The 18,879-nt window shown below is 47.8% G+C and overlaps 1 protein-coding gene across 9 annotated transcripts in view; it reads right to left on the bottom strand.

The window, feature by feature from the left end:
- Positions 1–12: 12 nt before the first annotated feature.
- Positions 13–18,879, bottom strand: part of als2b (alsin Rho guanine nucleotide exchange factor ALS2 b) — a 19,842-nt gene continuing 975 nt past the window's right edge. For 3 of the 9 annotated variants that reach the window (XM_081710535.1, XM_081710534.1, XM_081710536.1), the window contains exons 2-35: positions 18,744–18,810; positions 18,178–18,323; positions 16,601–17,676; positions 16,084–16,260; positions 15,395–15,536; positions 12,948–13,116; positions 12,031–12,127; positions 11,628–11,705; positions 11,254–11,445; positions 10,492–10,663; positions 10,213–10,402; positions 9,869–9,934; positions 9,401–9,563; positions 9,126–9,257; positions 8,566–8,694; positions 7,956–7,979; positions 6,760–6,830; positions 6,613–6,679; positions 6,310–6,512; positions 6,148–6,213; positions 5,947–6,045; positions 5,608–5,772; positions 5,267–5,378; positions 5,070–5,147; positions 4,469–4,989; positions 4,184–4,301; positions 3,941–4,098; positions 3,711–3,818; positions 3,410–3,586; positions 3,200–3,245; positions 2,891–2,952; positions 2,655–2,804; positions 2,259–2,355; positions 13–2,025 (exon numbers count right to left, since the gene is read on the bottom strand). In XM_081710535.1, coding sequence (XP_081566661.1) covers positions 1,987–2,025; positions 2,259–2,355; positions 2,655–2,804; positions 2,891–2,952; positions 3,200–3,245; positions 3,410–3,586; positions 3,711–3,818; positions 3,941–4,098; positions 4,184–4,301; positions 4,469–4,989; positions 5,070–5,147; positions 5,267–5,378; positions 5,608–5,772; positions 5,947–6,045; positions 6,148–6,213; positions 6,310–6,512; positions 6,613–6,679; positions 6,760–6,830; positions 7,956–7,979; positions 8,566–8,694; positions 9,126–9,257; positions 9,401–9,563; positions 9,869–9,934; positions 10,213–10,402; positions 10,492–10,663; positions 11,254–11,445; positions 11,628–11,705; positions 12,031–12,127; positions 12,948–13,116; positions 15,395–15,536; positions 16,084–16,260; positions 16,601–17,676; positions 18,178–18,323; positions 18,744–18,760 — 5,307 coding nt within the window. In that variant the 5' untranslated portion in view covers positions 18,761–18,810 and the 3' untranslated portion in view covers positions 13–1,986. Of the gene's footprint in view, positions 2,026–2,258; positions 2,356–2,654; positions 2,805–2,890; positions 2,953–3,199; positions 3,246–3,409; positions 3,587–3,710; positions 3,819–3,940; positions 4,099–4,183; positions 4,302–4,468; positions 4,990–5,069; positions 5,148–5,266; positions 5,379–5,607; positions 5,773–5,946; positions 6,046–6,147; positions 6,214–6,309; positions 6,513–6,612; positions 6,680–6,759; positions 6,831–7,955; positions 7,980–8,565; positions 8,695–9,125; positions 9,258–9,400; positions 9,564–9,868; positions 9,935–10,212; positions 10,403–10,491; positions 10,664–11,253; positions 11,446–11,627; positions 11,706–12,030; positions 12,128–12,947; positions 13,117–15,394; positions 15,537–16,083; positions 16,261–16,600; positions 17,677–18,177; positions 18,324–18,743; positions 18,811–18,879 lie in introns of those variants that run through there. The other 6 variants (XM_081710537.1, XM_035524750.2, XM_035524767.2 and 3 more) reach the window with 6 other exon arrangements.

Below are 18,879 nucleotides of genomic sequence, written 5' to 3'. Positions count from 1 at the left end.
AGAAATACACCATTTGGAGTTTCCAACACTGTCTTTATTGGCCTCCATTGATATTAAGAAGACACTAGGTACCAGCTGGACAGATCCTCACATCTGGAAAAAAGACCATGTTCACACAGCTGAGTACAGGAAAGGAGCCGGTAGGGTGAAATACAAACTATTGAACTTTTGAAAAAAGTTATCACGAAGTGGCATACAACACCTCATAAATATGGGGTTTACAGAATGGCAAGCAGCACATATCCATTAGATGTCCAAAACACTCTCTCTCTCTCTCTCTCTCTCGCACACACACACACTCACACACCCTCAAAATCCTGAAAGAGCATTAAACACCTTTGAGTCATTGTTTGCATCCACAACAGATCAATTATTAGTAAGTTATTAATACATGTTATTAAGGTCAATTTCACAGTCAAATTCTTCAGGTTCTGCAGTCTTTCAAGCAAGCCTCCTGTCAATGAAATTCAGATTATCTGATTCCCTCAGATTATCATTGCAGCGCAACATTTAATAAATAAGACCTTTAAAAACAACCCTAATTCTACAGCTGTCAGTTCACAATACTGGAATTTAAGTAGTGTTAAGAGTTATGCCGAATGCAGTAACTCTACACACTAAAGATGAGTCACAAACAGTTCCTGTTCATGTTCAGTGTCTCCACCTTAGCACTGCTGGAAGAGGCTAAATTCCTCAATCCAATAAAACAGTGTCATTCACTGTCTTTGTGTCTTTGTGAGTTTTTGTGGGAAGGGTGGAGGAAGAACAAATATTCTAAAATATGTTCCAAGAGTGTAGATCCAAAGATCTGCTGCCATTAAAACATTATACAGTATATGTTCATGGTACCCATAAAAAGATGAATTCATAACTTATCCAGTCAGTACACTTCTTTGAATCCACACGTAGAACACCACTGCATTCCTTCAAGGGAGATTTATGCAACTGTGCTTTTGTAAACTGTTCAATAACCAAAATACACAAACACTTCAGGAAACTGAGATCGTATCACATCATGAACAGGACACAATGATATTTGCAAAGTTAAAAGTAAATGTGTCATACAAGGTTTCAAGCAGATCCAAACTCCATGCATCCGATTGGCTAATAGCAGCAGGGACCCGATTCCCCACCGATTGTATTCTAAACTCAGATGAATGGATCAGTTGACTGGTTTTACCTACCAACACCTTAATTCTTCTTCAGAGATCTAAGCTTGTTTTTGGTGATTCTTCAGTGGTGTGAAACTGCTAAGGTTTTGCTGCTAGGAGGGCTTTGTGTGAGGGTTGTGGGAACTACAGACACTGTGCCTTAAAAGCACTGTCAGGCAGAGCTGTACATGTGGTGCAAGACAAAATGGCATCCTGCTAAAACAAACAAACACCCACACACCCATCGACCTTCAATTCATTGAACAGATCTTTATAGTGTGTGTTGCGATGCACACTAATACACATTACAACCAGCGTCGGTGTTGACAGGCTGTGCTGGTTCAGTCAGTCCTCAAAGAGCACTGACTGCCTCAGGCGAATCCTTCACTGAGGCGCGAACCCCACGGCTGGCGGGTTATTGGGTCAGACGCTGGGGCCGCATTCGCGTTCATGAAAAGCATGACGAGAGAAAACTGTGGCACTGTGGCACATTGGCCGTCAGGGAGAAAGTCTGGCTTCGGTCCATGGCTGAGAATAAATAAACAGTAAGAGTTTTGTTTTTTTGTTTTTTTTAAATCACATTTGCAGTTGTGTTCCTGGAGGAAATAACTTGCTTTCCTCATGACTCGTGTACTGCGTGCAAGGATGAGAAGGGAAAGGTTTTTTTTCCCCCCCTCATCATCCAGTTCAGTGCCTGTAGCTCAGTTTGATTGGATCACCAGATGTGAGTCACAGCAAATGCCATCCTACATGTACATGCTTGTGCATGCTGGTTGGCTGAAGTGCATGTCCATCAGCCAGCTCACCGAATGAACGGTTTCCAGACACATGTTCCTTATGTGACCTTCTCATGCTGTATCTGATAATAACAAGCCTGCAGAGAAGAGAAAGAATTTCAGACAAAGGAAGGAGAATTAAAATTGTACATCCATTTAAAAGTGTACATCCATTTAAGGTTGTTTCAGCTCATTTGATAATCATGCTCTGGATGGGTTTGGGGTGTGTGTGTGTGTGTGTGTGTGTGTGTGTGTGTGTTTATATGCATATGCGTGTATGTGTATTAGTGTATGTTTGGTGGGTGTATGTGTGTGCGTGTGCGCGATGTACTTTTAGGGTAGTAAACATGATGCCGTGCTCTCCATGCTGCACACATGGATCCATGAGGTCTTCAATCAGATTGACCTCTGACCCCAAGTTTCTTATCCTGACACACACACAAACAAAAACAAATCAGAATCAGAGACACTTTTACAGACCCAGGAGCAGTTTGGGCATGATCTCTGGTGGTCAGCTCACCATCATAGTGATGAACTGAATGGAAAGAGCTCAGTACAGGGCAGGAGAAGAGAAACCCAGAGTTTAATCTCATTGTTTTATAATGAAGCTGGAACTTAATTAAACCTCCAGCCAAGCCGTTAAAAGTTAGAGGCCAAGTCATGCTTGTCAGAATGCTGATCTGAACAGCCACGCCCTTTAGAATGTGCTGATCCATGTGTCACGTACCGGGCACGCAGTACCACATAGAGGAAAACAGGAAACAGATCATCCATGGACCACAGGAAGTCCTGCTTCAGCAATAAAAGCACTTCTTGGGTTATCTCCTCAAAGGTTATCTGGATTACCTGCAGCTTGTCGGAGGGGGTGAAGGTGGTGCTGGAGGAACCAAAGCAGAACACCATAAAGAAATAGTGAAAATACAAAAGTGATTCCTCTGTAGCTGAGGATGTCAACAATCCAACCTGATTTGCTGCAGAGTCTCCACAGCTGAGGCAAAACAAGCATCTTTAGTGCTGGAAAGAACCTACACACACACACACAAAATTATACCCAACAAGAATCAAGGCACTATGAACTCAACCAGTACCTTACATCTGTAACCTGTAACTCACTACCAGACGTGGTGGTTACTACCACACACACACACACACACACACACACACACACACACACACACACACACACACACACACACACACACACACACACACACACACACACACACACACACACACACACACAGTGTAAGAGTTTAGGAGCAGCACACCTACCTGCTGCTTCTCTCCATGCAGGGTGAAGGTCACCGGCCAAAACTTCCTACAAGAACGCAGAGAAATTGGTAAAGGACTCACATGCAGGCCAGATGGACAGCCAGTGTGTGTGTGTGTGTGTGTGTGTGTGTGTGTGTGTGTGTGTGTGTGTGTGTGTGTGAGAGTGTGTGTGTGTGTGTGTGTGTGTGTGTGTGAGAGTGTGTGTCTCACTGCTGCACTCCGAGGAAGGCAAGGAGCGCAAGGTCTGGCTGCTTGTTGAGCCGCAGCACACACTCCCAGTACACATCATCCTCCTTCTCCTTCTCCAGAGCGTAGAGGGTGAACAGGGGAGGGTAGAGACGTGGCAGCAGCACAGGCAGGAGCAGGGCGGAGCTGCTCACCACATGCCTGCAGGGGAACACACACACACGCGCACACACTCCATTTCCATACTTTGCATGTGGTATGTGTAGAGAGCAAGAGAAGCATCTTTGGGGCGTGAAGGATGGGGCAGGACTGGCCCGCTGCTCACACTGGTCTTGGAGACTCCAGCTGGGCTTCGGTGGAGTCCGAATCCTTCCTGGCATTAGAAGATTCAGGCAACATGCCACCTTCTTCTGGAAGATCAGGAAAAAGGAACCTAAAACAGACACACATACACAAATTCCCTTACCATGAAAGAGAGGGTATCTAAATACATTTAGAGGTATGAAAGCACACACACACACACACACACACACACACACACACACACACACAGACCTGACAATCTGAAAGATGCGGCTGAGGTAGGATTTGATCTCGTTGACTGCCTGCTGCAGCAGCCTGCGGTTGGCGCCCACACCCACGTACGTCATCCGGTACACTGCAACCAGCGCCTCCACCAAGCGCCCCAGAGGGTGCAGTGGGGTGTCACATGCCTGGGGCCAAAGGTCAGAGGCCAAGGGCAATGAAGAGCATGCAGCACAGTTCAGTCACCTGGCTGGAGAGGAGTTGAAAGCTGACCTTGCCGAGGTAGCGGCGGATGGTGTCGTACTTCTCTAAAGTAACAGGCCCCATGTGCTGAGGGATGAACTCTAAACTCTCCAGAGTTTTATTATGGGAGCGACTCAACAACTCAGGACTACAAAATACACACACGCACGTGCACACACACAAACACACACACACACACACATTTATTTGACTTTGGTGCATATACTGTATATGTACATTATGGTCTTTGTCTATGTGCATGTCTGCCTGTTTAAGTGTGCGCACACGCGCGCGTGCATGTGTGCGTGCGTGCACCTGTCTCTGTGCTGCCTCCTGTTGGTGGTGAGCGCTATGGCGACGCTTTCCCAGGCTGTGCTGGTGTCTCCCTGCCCCGCTGTTTCACAGCCCAGGCTGTTCCAGCACTCTCCAAACACCGCCTTCCACTTCTCCTCCGAGGGCACAGCTAACCGGCCCAGCTTACTACACGCACAAACACACACACAAATACGCACGCACGCACAAGCACACACACAGACACAAATATGCACATGCACACAAACAGACACACACACACAGCATGCACAAATCCGCATACACCCAACATGCATCGTTGCAGAGATACAACCCCACACGTTACCACAGGCACACCCACAGTTAAACATGTGTGCTGCGTACGCAGAGGGAGAGGCAAAGCGGACATACAGCGTGCATCTCCTCTCCTTGTCCGAGTCATACAGGTTGGGTTTATAGTAGGAGCCGGAGATCTTCAGGCCTGTGCCCCACACGCCACCAAAGGAACCATCGATGTAGTCGCCATTAGGCATGGTCAAAGTGCCCTGCGCAAAGGTGAGCATGGGCGTGAGTGCGAGCGAGACACGCAGGCAAAACACGTGGGCGAGACACCTCGCTACATCACCTTGCCGCTGAGAGTCCAGTCCTCTGAGAAATCACCCTCAAAGGTCGTGTCGTCTTCTGAAAGCAAAACCCCTGTTCCCTGAGTGTGTGCAAGAAAAGAAAAAGGAAAAAAACCGTTAAATGAATAAGAGAAAGGGCAATTCGTCTGGCGCTGCATTTTGGCGTGCGTGTGCGTGATCCCAGGACAGCGAGTCTCACCATCATCTTGTTGCCGCTGAAGTTTCCCTCGTAGTAGAGGCCGAACTGGGTGACGATGACTCCAGTCCCCTGCCTCTGGTCATCCTGCCACAAGCCCATATACTTCTCCCCTCTGAGACCCATCAAACACAGCCCCCCGCGGACATATGCACACCCACCCATACACACACAACCATGTGCACAAACTTCAAATTAAGACATATATTTATATATGTTTCATATCTCAAGTTATATATCTCAGACACACATATTTGTATTTGTTTATCCGGTTTGTCCACAGTACCCTGACTGCAAACAGCCACGGGAGTGTGTGCCGCTCAGCATGGCGAAACGTCTCCCACCTGGTGATGTCATCGAAGACGCCGTAGCCCGTTCTCTTGTCCTGCACCCATTGGCCGATGAAGACGCTGGGGGAGGTGGAGTTCAGCTTGCCGCTACGCATCATGCCATGGCCATGCCGCATGTTCTCCTGAAACGAGCCCTCATACACCTCACCCGAGGCGTACCTGCATATGCGCGTGCACACACCCATATGTGTTTTTATATATATATATATATATATATATATATATATATATACGCACACACACGCGAGTGCACACACACACGCGCACGCACACGCGCACGCGCACACACGCACACACACGCACACGCGCACACACACACAACCCACCCCCTACCTCAGGGTCCCAAAGCCATGCATCTTGCCATCCTTCCACTGGCCTTGGTAATGGTCACACTTGTTAAGGGTTTTGTTAGGAACAATATAATCACCAAATCTGGGAAACAGAAAAACAAACAGTAACAGGACTGAAGCTCCTTACACCTGCTCATAAAGACTTGAGGAAGGAACCAAATGGTTGATGGGAGGTGTGACTGACCCGTCCTCGAAACCGTTCTTAAACGTTCCAGTGTATGTCCTGCCATCTGGCCATTTCAAAATGCCCCTAGGACACAAACTCAAAAAATTCACATTCTCTCCCTTTTCAGTCCCTTCCAGTCAGACCCCTCCCCAAGACACTGACCTCCCCAGAAATACCCACCTCCCATGGGGTTTGCCGGAAACCCAGCGGCCCTCGTAGGTGGCTTCCTTTAGTCTGCTGTCCTTATAGAAAGTGTAGGAGGCGGTACGGGAGATGGGTGGGTCTGCTCTCATCCCCGCCCCTACAGGGGGCTGTGCCATGTCTGGCCCCACCCCTATCAATGCCTGTTCCACTGCTTGATTGATGGCACGCAACCATTTAGCCTAAAACCACACAAACCCACACAGATAATCATTGAATCTCAGCATATATGGACATACATTCTATAGATATATTTAAATCAGCTCTGACAAAATCCTCCACCTTTTCTGAAGGAGAAGAGGCCAGCAATGTGAAGCACTCCTCAGGCGAGGTGACCTTTAATCCATACCTAGAAAACACAACGTAAGTAATATCGAGTTAACAGTAAAACACACTCATTAGCAAGCAATTTGTGATCAGTGCACTCACAGGCCAGTGTTCTCCTCAGATATAGGCTCCACCCACAGCGTGGGCAAGGGGAAGACATGATGGGTGGAGAACTGAACAGTGTGGGGGAGAAGAGAGTCATTATAATGAGAGATCAATTGCTACAGTAACAGACACTGCTGTTTATTGCTGGGAGGTTTCACTAGACAGCTAAATGCTTCTAAATAGTGCAAAGCATTCCAAAAGCACATCAGACTCCTTTTCATCACCGGCATGCCTCCACACGTTACACGGTTGCAAGCACTATATGTGTGTGTATATATATATATATATATATATATATATATATATTATATTTATATTATATATATATCTATCTCTCTCTCACACGTTAGCACACATACTCAGCAAGGCTGCACAATACATCACCAATTATCATTACTGCAATATAGCACAGCAATATGTGACAGAAATGTTGGTTTGTTATGTGTGCTCATGTTAGGAGTGTTCATCTGTGATCTTTGAGGGTTTTAACCAATCAGTGAAGCCCCCCGGGGTCTTCAAGCATGTGACATGGATGTTTCAGAATAACATTTGTTATTAGACTGCAAATCATGTCATAATTATGCCAATATAAACACCAATATAACCACAGCATGATCTTCTGTATCTATTGTGCAGCACTCGCACTCACACACACACACACACTTTTTACACAACTCCCAAACCAAAAGTAACTGGAGAAGTACAGGGAGAACTAAAGCTGGATGAAAAGCATCCAACACCACTAAAGGGACAGAAGAGAACAGATAAGGGCACTGCACTGGGGGGATACAGGCTGGGTGGCTGGGTGGGTTGGGGGGCTTAGATCAGGCACTGCAGAGGGCTTGGATCAGGCACATCTGTGCCACTGGCTCCGAATCGAGCTTGCCAGCGCCAACGTCCTAGCTATGAAGCATAACAACCATTTAAATCCAACATTGCGACATTGCGACATACGGCAGCGTGAAGCAGCGGCTTTGCGAGGCGTCTCACTGAACGCCGCGTGTGCCGTGGAGCAGCACAGCGTGGCACAAATGTTCACTGACACATCACTGAGGTCACAGCGGACGGGACACCAGCTCAGAGACAGAACCGTACAATTAGAGACTACGGCACTGAGCCCAGCCCTGGACACTAGGGGGAGCTGTGCTGGAGAGGTAGGCGCGTTCTACTACTCTTGCACTGTTCATACTTACAAAGCCCTTAGAGGGAAGCACTCCCTACCAGGACAGAAATAAACATCAGGGGTCCCTCACACACACAGTCCAGCACGTCAGTCCACAAGAGATGATTGCAAGCCGTGAAATGGGGTAAAGAGTTAAAATAAATAAAGCAGCGAAAGGAAAAAAATTAATAAATAAAATAAAAAAGTTCTAGACTGTGTACTGAAATCTAAATGCCAAATTTAAAATTGCACTCTTTGGTTTATAACCGATAAGATTTTAGATGAGGCATTGTTTATTGTTATTGTTTACTACTTATTACTTTTATAAGATTACATAAGATCACTTTTTTGGACAGTCTTTTGCAATGTTTTGCATTGGAATAAAATTCGCAGTTTGTGTTAAATTAATCTGCATAGTATATAGTGACATATCTGTAAAATAATACATTTTATGAACACGAAACCAACTGAAAATTGAACCAAAACTTTACCATAGAAAAGAAAATTGTATCAAAATGAGAAATGCGTGTATACTTACACCCCTAGTACAAGCAGAGACAACAGCAGAGAAGGTTGAGGGAGAGGGGATGAGAGAAGAGGAGAGGGGAGGAGAGAAGGGGAGGGGAGGAGAGGTGGCATACCTGCGCGTGGACGAGGGCGTCATTGAAGAGGATGAACCAGTTGACGGAGAAGCGACCAGCGTTCTGCAGAGTCAGAGCTTTGTTGCTGCTCTCGCACAGCAGGCGTCGGGAGGACTTACGCAGCGAGTCCTGAGGTGGGGTGGGCATCAGACAGTCACTCACACACTGCTATCACACAGCCCCCATACCTAAGTCAGCTCTCTGCCACACACACACACACTCAGATAACTGGGGAATGGCTCTCAAAACTCAGTTATTTTGGGACATAGCAGAGGTAGCGTTCCAGACTGTCAGTGACGTGTGGCACGTTTGCACCAAATTTTAAAAAACTGCATACACTAGAGAAAGAATACATGCACACGCACGCGCACACACACACACACACTCACAGATTCAAGATTTTTATTAGTCACATGCGTTATTTGTAGCTGATACAAAAACACAGTGAAATTTAAGCCAGCTTCTCTGAAGACAGATAAAGAGAGAGAGGAAGATAAAGAGAATCACAGGGGAACAAAGTTGGTGGTTGAGCAGTGTGTAATGAGGCCTGATTTGCTCACCGTCATCTTCCCGGGAAAGCTCTTCCAGAAGTGCAGGGTGTGCTCAGCCTCCATCCTCTTCCTCTTCAGATGAAGAGCCAGTGACTCATACCCAGAGCTCATCTCTTGCAGCTTCTGATGTTCCACAGAGCTCTGAAAGAAATTCACACACACAAAACACAGAAGGAATTCACACACATAGACCTGTACAAAAAAAACCCCACTGAAATACAGTCAATGTTTTATTACACACTTTTATTAAGTAAAATGTGGGTGGGTGGGTGGGTGTTGCCTACCGCCTCATAACACACAGCCAGTTTGAGCAGCAGGCGTCCGTACTCATGCAGGTGGCGGATGGGCAGGTAAAAGAGATGAGTGAGAACTTCTGTCATCGACGCCGCCTCTTCGGTACACTCGGACAGCTTATGTACAAGCTCCGCCCCCTTCCCAAACACATCCCTGCGGGGCGGGGCGGGGGTGTTCGGTGGAGAAGTGAGATACTGAACCCAAGACATGGAGACCGACCAGCTTCAAATGAGTTTTGCAGTGAACTAAATTTCTATTTCAGGAACTGACTGACAACAGTAAGTTCTTATTTCAGTGTGAGGAAGACTATTCACACTATTCTCATAACTCTCAATATTCTCAGAAAAATCACTGCACTAATTACTGGCCCTAATCTCTCTCTCTCTCTCTCACACACACACACACACACACACACACACACACACACACATATATATATATATATTAATATGACTCACTGGCAAGGTTTGACAAGAGCATGAAAGCCCCCCATGACTAGCATGTTCCCCACTGCAGAGGAGTACCTATTAGCACAAACACACACAACACAGAGAGACTGAAAACAAAAGAACTGTAGATCTCACTTTAATGTGAGCATAAAGTCAGAACAGTATTACTGAATCATGGTATTTTTATACCTATAGATGGTTCTGTGTGTGTGTGTGTGTGTGTGTGTGTGTGTGTGTGTGGGTGTGGATGTGGGGGGTCTGTGTGTGTGTGTGTGTGTGTGGATGTGGGGGGTCTGTGTGTGTGTGTGTGTGTGTGGGTGTGGATGTGTGTGTGTGGGGGTGTGAGTACTTGCTCAGAATACGTGTCCAGAAACAGGTGTGCGTGGTCAAGCATAACAAGGCCTCTGACATCACGTGAGCACCTCAGGAAGGAGGTCAGGGAGGCAGAGTTCTGACCTGTTAGCTGAGACAGGCGGCTAAAACGACCAATGAGACTTTGCAGAAGTCCAGTACAGGGTGGCCCCAGGGTGGAGCTTAAGGTATCTGAGAGCATAAACACAGGAACCAAAGAAAATTTCAAATCTAGGACTCTTAACACACCATTTCATTGTATAACACCCACACACACATACCCAGTTTAAGCAGTGGCTGGAACAGGGCACTCATCACACTGATTAGCCTGCTGTAGTGTTTCCTCTCGGCTGCTGCGAGCTCATGCAGGCTGGCGACGGAGACTGACACGTTGCGGTCGGCCAGTGCTGCACAGCTCCTCCCACCCGCGTACACACTGCTCACGTAGCCCAACTACAGCATGCACACATGCAAAATCAAGCAAGAGTAGAAAGGCAATGAAAAACTGGCCTATTCTTCACAATATTTCTCTAACAGTATATAATTACCTTTAATACATCTAATTTTCTCTAATATATAATTATTTTATATTCCCTAATAGAGAAGAAAAAACTTATTTACAACTGTGACCACTTATCTGAACACTGATTTAAGATTTAAACATTGCTAGATTGTTTTAATAGCAGAGCCAGTGCTGCTGGCAGTGAAAGGGGGCGGAGCCATGACTAACCTTCATACAGAAGGAGGAGGCGGAGCCACGACTAACCTTCATACAGAAGGGGGGCGGACCCACGACTAACCTTCATATAGGAGGGGCAGAGCCACGACTAACCTTCATACAGAAGGGGGGCGGACCCACGACTAACCTTCATACAGAAGGTGGAGGCGGAGCCACGACTAACCTTCATACAGAAGGTGGAGGCGGAGCCACGACTAACCTTCATACAGAAGGTGGAGGCGGAGCCACGACTAACCTTCATACAGAAGGAGGGGGCGGAGCCACGAGAAACCATACAGAATTAGGGGGCAGAGCCATGACTAACCTTCATACAGAAGGGCAGAAGAACAGGCTGCTGGGTGTAGCCACCTTCCTGCTCCTGGGTCTCCTCGACAGAGCCCTCCTTCACCTGCTCACCACTGTAGTACAGGATTGGCTGGAAGCAGTCTCCATCGGCCAATAGGAGAGTATGCTGCTGCCCCGCCCCCACGTCCCATACGCGGATCCCCTCTGATAGCTATGGAAGGGACAAGAAGAGAAAAAGAAGACAGAGATGAAGGTAGCAATGACTGATTAGGAGAGACAATATCATAGTCTTTAAAATGCTTTCTTCATAGTGTGGGTGGATGGGTATCGTGTGTGTGTGTGTGTGTGTGTGTGTGTGTGTGTGTGTGTGTGTGTGTGTGTGTATGTGTGTACCTTCGCCAAGTGGGGGACGGTGCTGGGGGATTCCATGTGCCCCAGCTGACCAAAGCTGTTACTGCCCCAGGAGTACACCTGTCACAAAGACACACAAACACCCAAACTTATCAACACACAAGATTATCAGCACAATCAACACACAACAAAAACAGACCTGGTGTCACTGCTCCACACATGCATACCACGTTCAGCATTACCGATACACAAGATTACCAACATAACAAACATTACAATGAACTCACCAATATACCACGACTCATACACACACATGCAGAAGACACACACATTCAGCATTAACATTTCACAAAGCTTTACCAAAAGAAATACCAAAATAAAAGCACAACCTACCCGCCCACACCCAATGCACAGACAGCCATTACCCTCCCACTCCCACACCCACCTGTGACTGGGTGGTCAGGGCTAGTGAGTGAAGGGAACCTGCAGCCACTTGTGTCACCTCTTTACCACTCAGACTCTTAATACAGAGAGGCTGCAGCCTGGGGGGAGGAGAGAGAGAGAGAGAGAGAGAGAGAGAGAGAGAGAGAGAGAGAGAGAGAGAGAGAGAGAGAGAGAGCACACAGGGGAGAGAGAGAGAGAGAGCATGTGGGAGAGAGAGAGAGAGAGAGAGAGCATGTGGGAGAGAGAGAGAGTGAGAGAGAGAGAGAGCACGCGGGGAGAGAGAGAGAGAGAGAGAGAGAGAGCACGCGGGGGAGAGAGAGAGAGAGAGAGAATGCGGGAGAGAGAGAGAGGGAGAGGGAGAGCACGCGGGAGAGAGAGAGAGAGAGCACGCGGGAGAGAGAGAGAGAGAGAGAGCACGCGGGAGAGAGAGAGAGAGAGCACGCGGGAGAGAGAGAGAGCGAGAGAGAGAGAGCATGTGGGAGAGAGAGAGAGCACGCGGGAGAGAGAGAGAGAGAGCATGCGGGAGAGGGAGAGAGAGCATGTGGGAGAGAGAGAGAGAGAGAGAGAGAGAGAGAGAGCACGCGGGAGAGAGAGAGAGAGAGCGAGCATGTGGGAGAGAGAGAGAGAGAGAGCGAGCATGTGGGAGAGAGAGAGAGAGAGAGAGAGAGAGAGAGCGAGCATGTGGGAGAGAGAGAGAGAGAGAGAGAGCGAGCATGTGGGAGAGAGAGAGCACGCGGGAGAGAGAGAGAGAGAGAGAGCACGCGAGAGTGGGAGAGAGAGACAGAAGGGGTGAAATTAACTGATTTAATTGGCTGTGTTAGTTGTAGACTGAGGAGCAATTTTGGCTTGTTTCTTTAGAAGTCTTTATTCTACTGAGCTTTCGAATGTTTTGCAGGGTAGTGTGGGCAGCAGTCTGACCTGGGCAGGAGGTCTCCGTGTCCCAGCTGCCCCTCCTGACCCCGCCCCCAGCTCCAGACCTCAGTCTGCAGCGAGGGAAGGCGGCCGTCGGACTCAGCCACAGCGCCCGGGGTGAGGGCAAGCGTCTGGACACGCTGGCGACTCGTCCGCCGCAGGAGACGAGGAGACACTGAGAGAGCGAGATAAGGTAAAAAGAAAGAGACGCAAAAGAGAGAGAGAGAGAGAGAGAGAGAGAGAGAGAGAGAAACAGATGGAAAAGGGGAAAGGCAGCGAGAATGAGGAATGACTTCTGCAAAACCAAGTGTGAAAAGCCCTTTATTACCCGTGGCTGCAGTGTTTTACTGAGGACGCAATTTTTCCTCATTACAGATGCATTGGCTTAGCTCCACTACACACACATACCCAAACAAACAGAAGCACAAATTCACATGAATAAATCCCAGCAGAGCAGCCTGACTCCCCAACTCTACCACCCAAACGAGCCCAAACTGTACAGTGTCTATTGACAGCCAAGTGTGCACGCGCGCGCACACACACACACACACACACACACACACACACACACACACACACACACACACACACACACACACACACGCGCGCACGCGCACGCACAGGAGAACTAATATGTAACATCTCACCTACACACATACAAATGCACAAACATACCAGATGCATTTGGGGGGGGGGGGAGCCCTACTTACCCACAAACGTGCACACACACAAGCACACACGTTTACACACACATACACACACTCATGACATGCTGTGCTTTGTTCCTTTCCCACAGAGGTCCATCTGCTATTTCTTGGGAGGGGGTAAGAACAGGAGGCTAAGAGACTTTTAATAGATGTAGCGGGACTGCTAGTCTAAAGACAGGAGTTATAGCGCAATCTCCCAATATACTACGGCCTAAACATTAATAAGCAGCTTTTCCTATACACTCAACTCTAAAGTAACAACACTATGTCCTCAAGTACCTGTAACCGTAGCAACAGCAGACAGCTCCTTTGCCCTGGTCTCTGCATTGTCTGTAACCATGGCAATGGCCGTATTATGGCGCACCCGTCAGTGGACGCCGAAAGCACAATTCTGCATGGTGCGCAGAAATGCGCTCAGCTGTTTGTACAAGAGACGCAATTTGCATTCAGATGCCGTTTTTAAACGCAGTTATGTTGCCAAAGTTAGAGACCTTTTACAGAGACCATGTCTGCCTCAGGCAAAAACCTGTTCAAATCTTCCCTTCAAAACAACAGCCACCACACCACGGATCATTGTAATATTAGGCAGCTCTGATACACTCGGCCACATACTAAGAGAAAGAAAAACATGGACCTAAGCACATGTGTACAAGATGAAAACACTGCCATTATTCACAAACAGCGACGAGAACACATGAATGTACCACTACATATAATAACCATACACACCTAAATACAAATGAAAACTGCTCAATTAAGTTTGGCATAAAACAAAACACACACACACACACACACACATACACACACACACACACACACACAGGTGGGGCGATACTGCAACAAAATTGTATCTCTATTTGTTCATGGACAATTCTCCATTATGATTTATTATTTTTAGTCCGGTTAGAAAATGACAGTTTAATTGCAATTAGTTTTTTATTAGAATGTGCAAATAGTAACCAGTGCAATCGTTTCCAGAAGAGAATCAAAACTGCAGTTCCATGTAGCCTCATTTTTGTTTTTATTTCGTTTGTTTCCGCCCGTCTTGTGGCTTGCGTGTCCCCTTCCTTCACTGTTTACACCTTTGTCTCTTTCCCCTCTAATCTATTTGTGTGCTTATACCTCGTCTTCCTGTCTTGTCTGTCACTGCTGCAATTATCTGTGTTTTGCTTTGCAGTTATGCATTCCACTTTGTTTTATACTGTTTTCTGGCTACTCATCTGACGGTTATCTGACTGTGGACTGAATTCAGGTTAATGAAAATGGATTTGCCACTCATCCCTGCGCATGTGTCCTACCTCAGCATGCATCAAGTCATATATGTCCGCCTTTCTTTTCTACGACCTGTTTTCTCTCAGAACCGCTGCCTAACCAATCTTGATTATCGCATTTTGAAAATCGTGTTAAAACATTCATTTGAATTAAACAAATGAATGAAAATAGGCCAGCACTAGACCTCCAATGATGTCAGAAAGGTAACACTTGCATATATACACCTAATGCACACAGCCACCCACGTGCATGCATGCGTACACGCACACACACACGCACGCACACACACACGCACGCACACACACACGCACGCACACACAGACACACACACACACAGACACACACACACACAGACACACACACACACAGACACACACACACACAGACACACACACACACACACACACACACACACACACACACACACACGCACACACGTGTGTTGGAAAAAGACATGGACAGCATGGTATGTACCCTGTGACAGCAGGCCAGGGAGGGAGAGGCGTCGGCTGAGGCCATCGGCCTCGTCCTCCCGGATGTCCCCCAGGCTGGAGCTCTTCTTGCCCTGCCTGCGTTCTTCCTCACGCACCCTCTCCTCCGGACGCTCGGCTGGACCCTGGGCATGCACACGCACGCGGACGCGCGCATGCACGTGTACATTTGGAGGTTTGGAAAAACAAAGACAAAAACAAAACAAGGAAAACATTATTAATGAAGGCTGAATAAAGGCTTCTGGCAGAAGCTTGCCATATGTCCTGGAATAAATCAGAGCTCTGTGTGCTGTAGGCATCCTGAGCCACCTCCCGAAACTCCCCAACACCGCTCAGTTAAAACAATGCAGACTAACGTTTAACCATGTTATGTCAAAGTTTCACCCATGTATTTTGCAATATTTTCGCAGTTCTTCCTACAGTACAAAAAACATATTGGCTGGTGCATTGTGGGAAAACTGAAGGAAGCTAAAAAGGGCAGATTTGCCTCGCACATATTCCGATGTGCTATTTCAAAGACCACAGTGCCAGCGGTTTCAGCCTTCTTTGAGTTACTGGCTTTGGAGGAACTTGCATGCGAGTAAGCAATTTGGAAGCTTGTTCATACTGTAGCTGGGCGAATGTTGTGATGCTGACAAATATAATCACAAAACTGACAAAGCTTCCACTCACCCAGTAGCCAATGACCTTCCTCAGAGAGAGAGCCTCATACGTGGATGCGACTCTCTCCCCTACAGCAGACGCACACGAAACCACCAGGTTGTTTAAAGCAGAGCCCATAGGGGTCACCGACTGGGCGACAGGGGTCGTGGGGTCAGAGGTGAAAACATCAGCGGGCTCGACAAGAGCCTGGGACAGAACAGAGGTGAACTGGAGACCTGAATCCTTTGACTACAGGGATTTAATTTGCAGCATACATCATTAAACTGAATGACAACTCACTCCTCTCCTTTCTACTTTTACACTCATTAAAACAGCCAAGTCCTACTAAAACTCCCCAACAGAAATCCTGTTTTTCACGTAGTAAGGAGACGAAAGAAGAGGGATCACCCAGCCTCCATTTATGGACTTACCATCTGCACCTCTACTGAAATATCACCTTCTTGTTACGTTACAAAACCCTGTAATGTTACAAGGCAGTTTTTTCTGTAAAGCTGGCAGCCATGAAAGAACACTCTCCCTCACTAACCTGTATACACTGTGCCGTGCTGGGGCCTTTAGAAACCTGCTCAGCGAGCGTCTGGTCCGACAGTCTCTTCAGGTAGTCTTTAAGGGCCTGCTCGTCTGGGTAGGGGGAGGATTTTGCTGCCGTTCCTTTCGCGCCGTCCGTCCCAGAGCCGCTGGACTCTAGGGCTGCCTCAGACACTCCTCCATCAGCCACTGGACTGTGGGACTCCTCTGGGTCTTTAGGGGCAGACTCCGATGTTTCTTTCCCAGCATGATGGCCCTGGTCCTGAGGTTCAGGGTTAGAAGTGGGTGCCGGAGCAGGAGAACCTCTGGGGGTGGAAGCAGAAAAGACGGCTGCCTTCGAAGCGTGGCTGTGGGTAGACAGGATCGGCTCAGACGGGGAACTCCTTATGCAGCCCAGAGGCCCTTGCCCGGGGATGCCCTCCGTTTCCAATTTGGCATCTCCTTCCTCAAGTTCCACCCCTAGGGGGCAGGAGTGGCTGTCCGAGATGATGACATGATCCTCCTTGTCGGTCATGGTGTAGAGCGACTGGTTGCACTGGCCACACTTGTCGGCTAGCAGCCTGCACTGTCCCTGGGGCAGGGGCAGGGGCAGGCAGCGTACTAGAGCCAGGCTGTGTGAGGCGCCACAGACAACCTGGAGCACGTGCCTCCCGGCCAGGTGCTCCACCCTTTGGGGCTTCCACACAGGGAAGGTGCAGGTGAGCAGGCCCAGCTGGCAGCCACTGCCCCAGGACCACACCTCGTGCCTAGCTGAGAGTGCTAGTGTGTGCTGTTCCCCACATGCCACCTCCAGGATCCGGACTGGCTTGGCGGGCACACTGTCACAGTCCACCACGCCCACTGGCGTCGGGTTCGGAACGACCGACAGCCCGAGTAGGCCACACTGGCCGTAGGTGTTGTCACCCCACATATGCACCGCACCATCCTCTGTAACTGCCCCACTGTGGGAAGTGCCCGCTGCCACAGAAACAACGTGCTGCTCACTAAGTCCCGCCTCCAGAATAGGTTCAGCTGTTCCCAATGATGCTTGGTTCTGTTTCCATGGCAATTCTCCTGAACTATACACCTGTCCACCTAATTATGCGTAAATGAAAACATGACAATCATAAGCATAGTAGAGTATATTGATTTTTTTTTTTACTAAAATAAATGAAGTGTCTAGTACTAAATCAATACATGGCAGAAATAGTAGCATTTAAAATTATCTATCAACAACTTAACGATACATTTATCACCTTCACTCTGCACTGACTGAAAGTGCGTAAGAGGTTAGGGCGTATTATTAATCCAGTAAGTACCGCACTAAAGCACTGAACCAGGCCTGACATAGAAAACCTCTCCCTCCTGTACAACACTATCAAGTGAGCCACCATTATGTTGCCCCATGGTGCATAGCATATGCTGAAGCCGTCCTTCCCTGCACGCCTGCAGGATTCAGTTCACATCCACATCAGTGCATGCAGAGTTGGCAGAGAGGCTGTTGTCGCCATTCCAAGGTTCGCACCCTCATTAAAAAGTGACGGATTTAGAAGAACTGATGAGCTGAGCTTTGGCTGAGTTCTGCAGAAAGCTTACCCTCCACCAGCAGCACCATGTGCTTGGCCCCCAGTGCGGCCTGGAGCACGGGCCGGGACAGGAGCACTTTCTCTGGGCTGACACTGCAGGAGTAGCCCCTCCACACGTGGAGCCCTCCTCGCTCCCCAGGACTCTCCTGCTCAGAGCTGCACACACATAGATCCAGAACATACACACACAGGTGGAAGACTGAACACACGTGCCCCCAGCATTTAATCAAAACTGGATCACACATTGCCACACAAATGGAGAAAATGCCAGTTTAACACATGTACAAGCAACATTAATACCATAAATAACACAAACAAATGCTGTCAGCAAAATAAAATAGTTCAAATTAAACTGAATTTCATGTGAGAAAAACTTTGCACATACTGGATAATGATGGCTCTAAAACACTGTCTCAAATGTGTGGGTTCATATTTGAATGTAGCCTTCCACTCCCATATTCAAAAAGCAGAGGTATCAAAGGCATAACTTCTGCCAACTCAAGGCATGTTGCTTAAACTCAGTTCATTCAGGTGATGAACAAGGAAGCTCATGGTGTTGCCAGACTATTCACTTACCTCTTCTGCTTGTCCATCACTAAGCATCCCGTATATCACAGCACGTGAAGTCGCGTGGTGGCTGAGTCTGTGTGTGTATTCACATGTGCAATATTAAAGACCCATGTGCTATATAATAAACCCATGAGCTATATAA

This window comes from Electrophorus electricus, chromosome 3 (genome assembly GCF_041902795.1).
Source record: "Electrophorus electricus isolate QZ-2024a chromosome 3, ASM4190279v1, whole genome shotgun sequence".
Taxonomy (NCBI): domain Eukaryota; kingdom Metazoa; phylum Chordata; class Actinopteri; order Gymnotiformes; family Gymnotidae; genus Electrophorus; species Electrophorus electricus.
The sequence above is the reverse complement of the archived record's forward strand: the minus strand, read 5'-3'. Positions and strand labels throughout refer to the sequence as shown.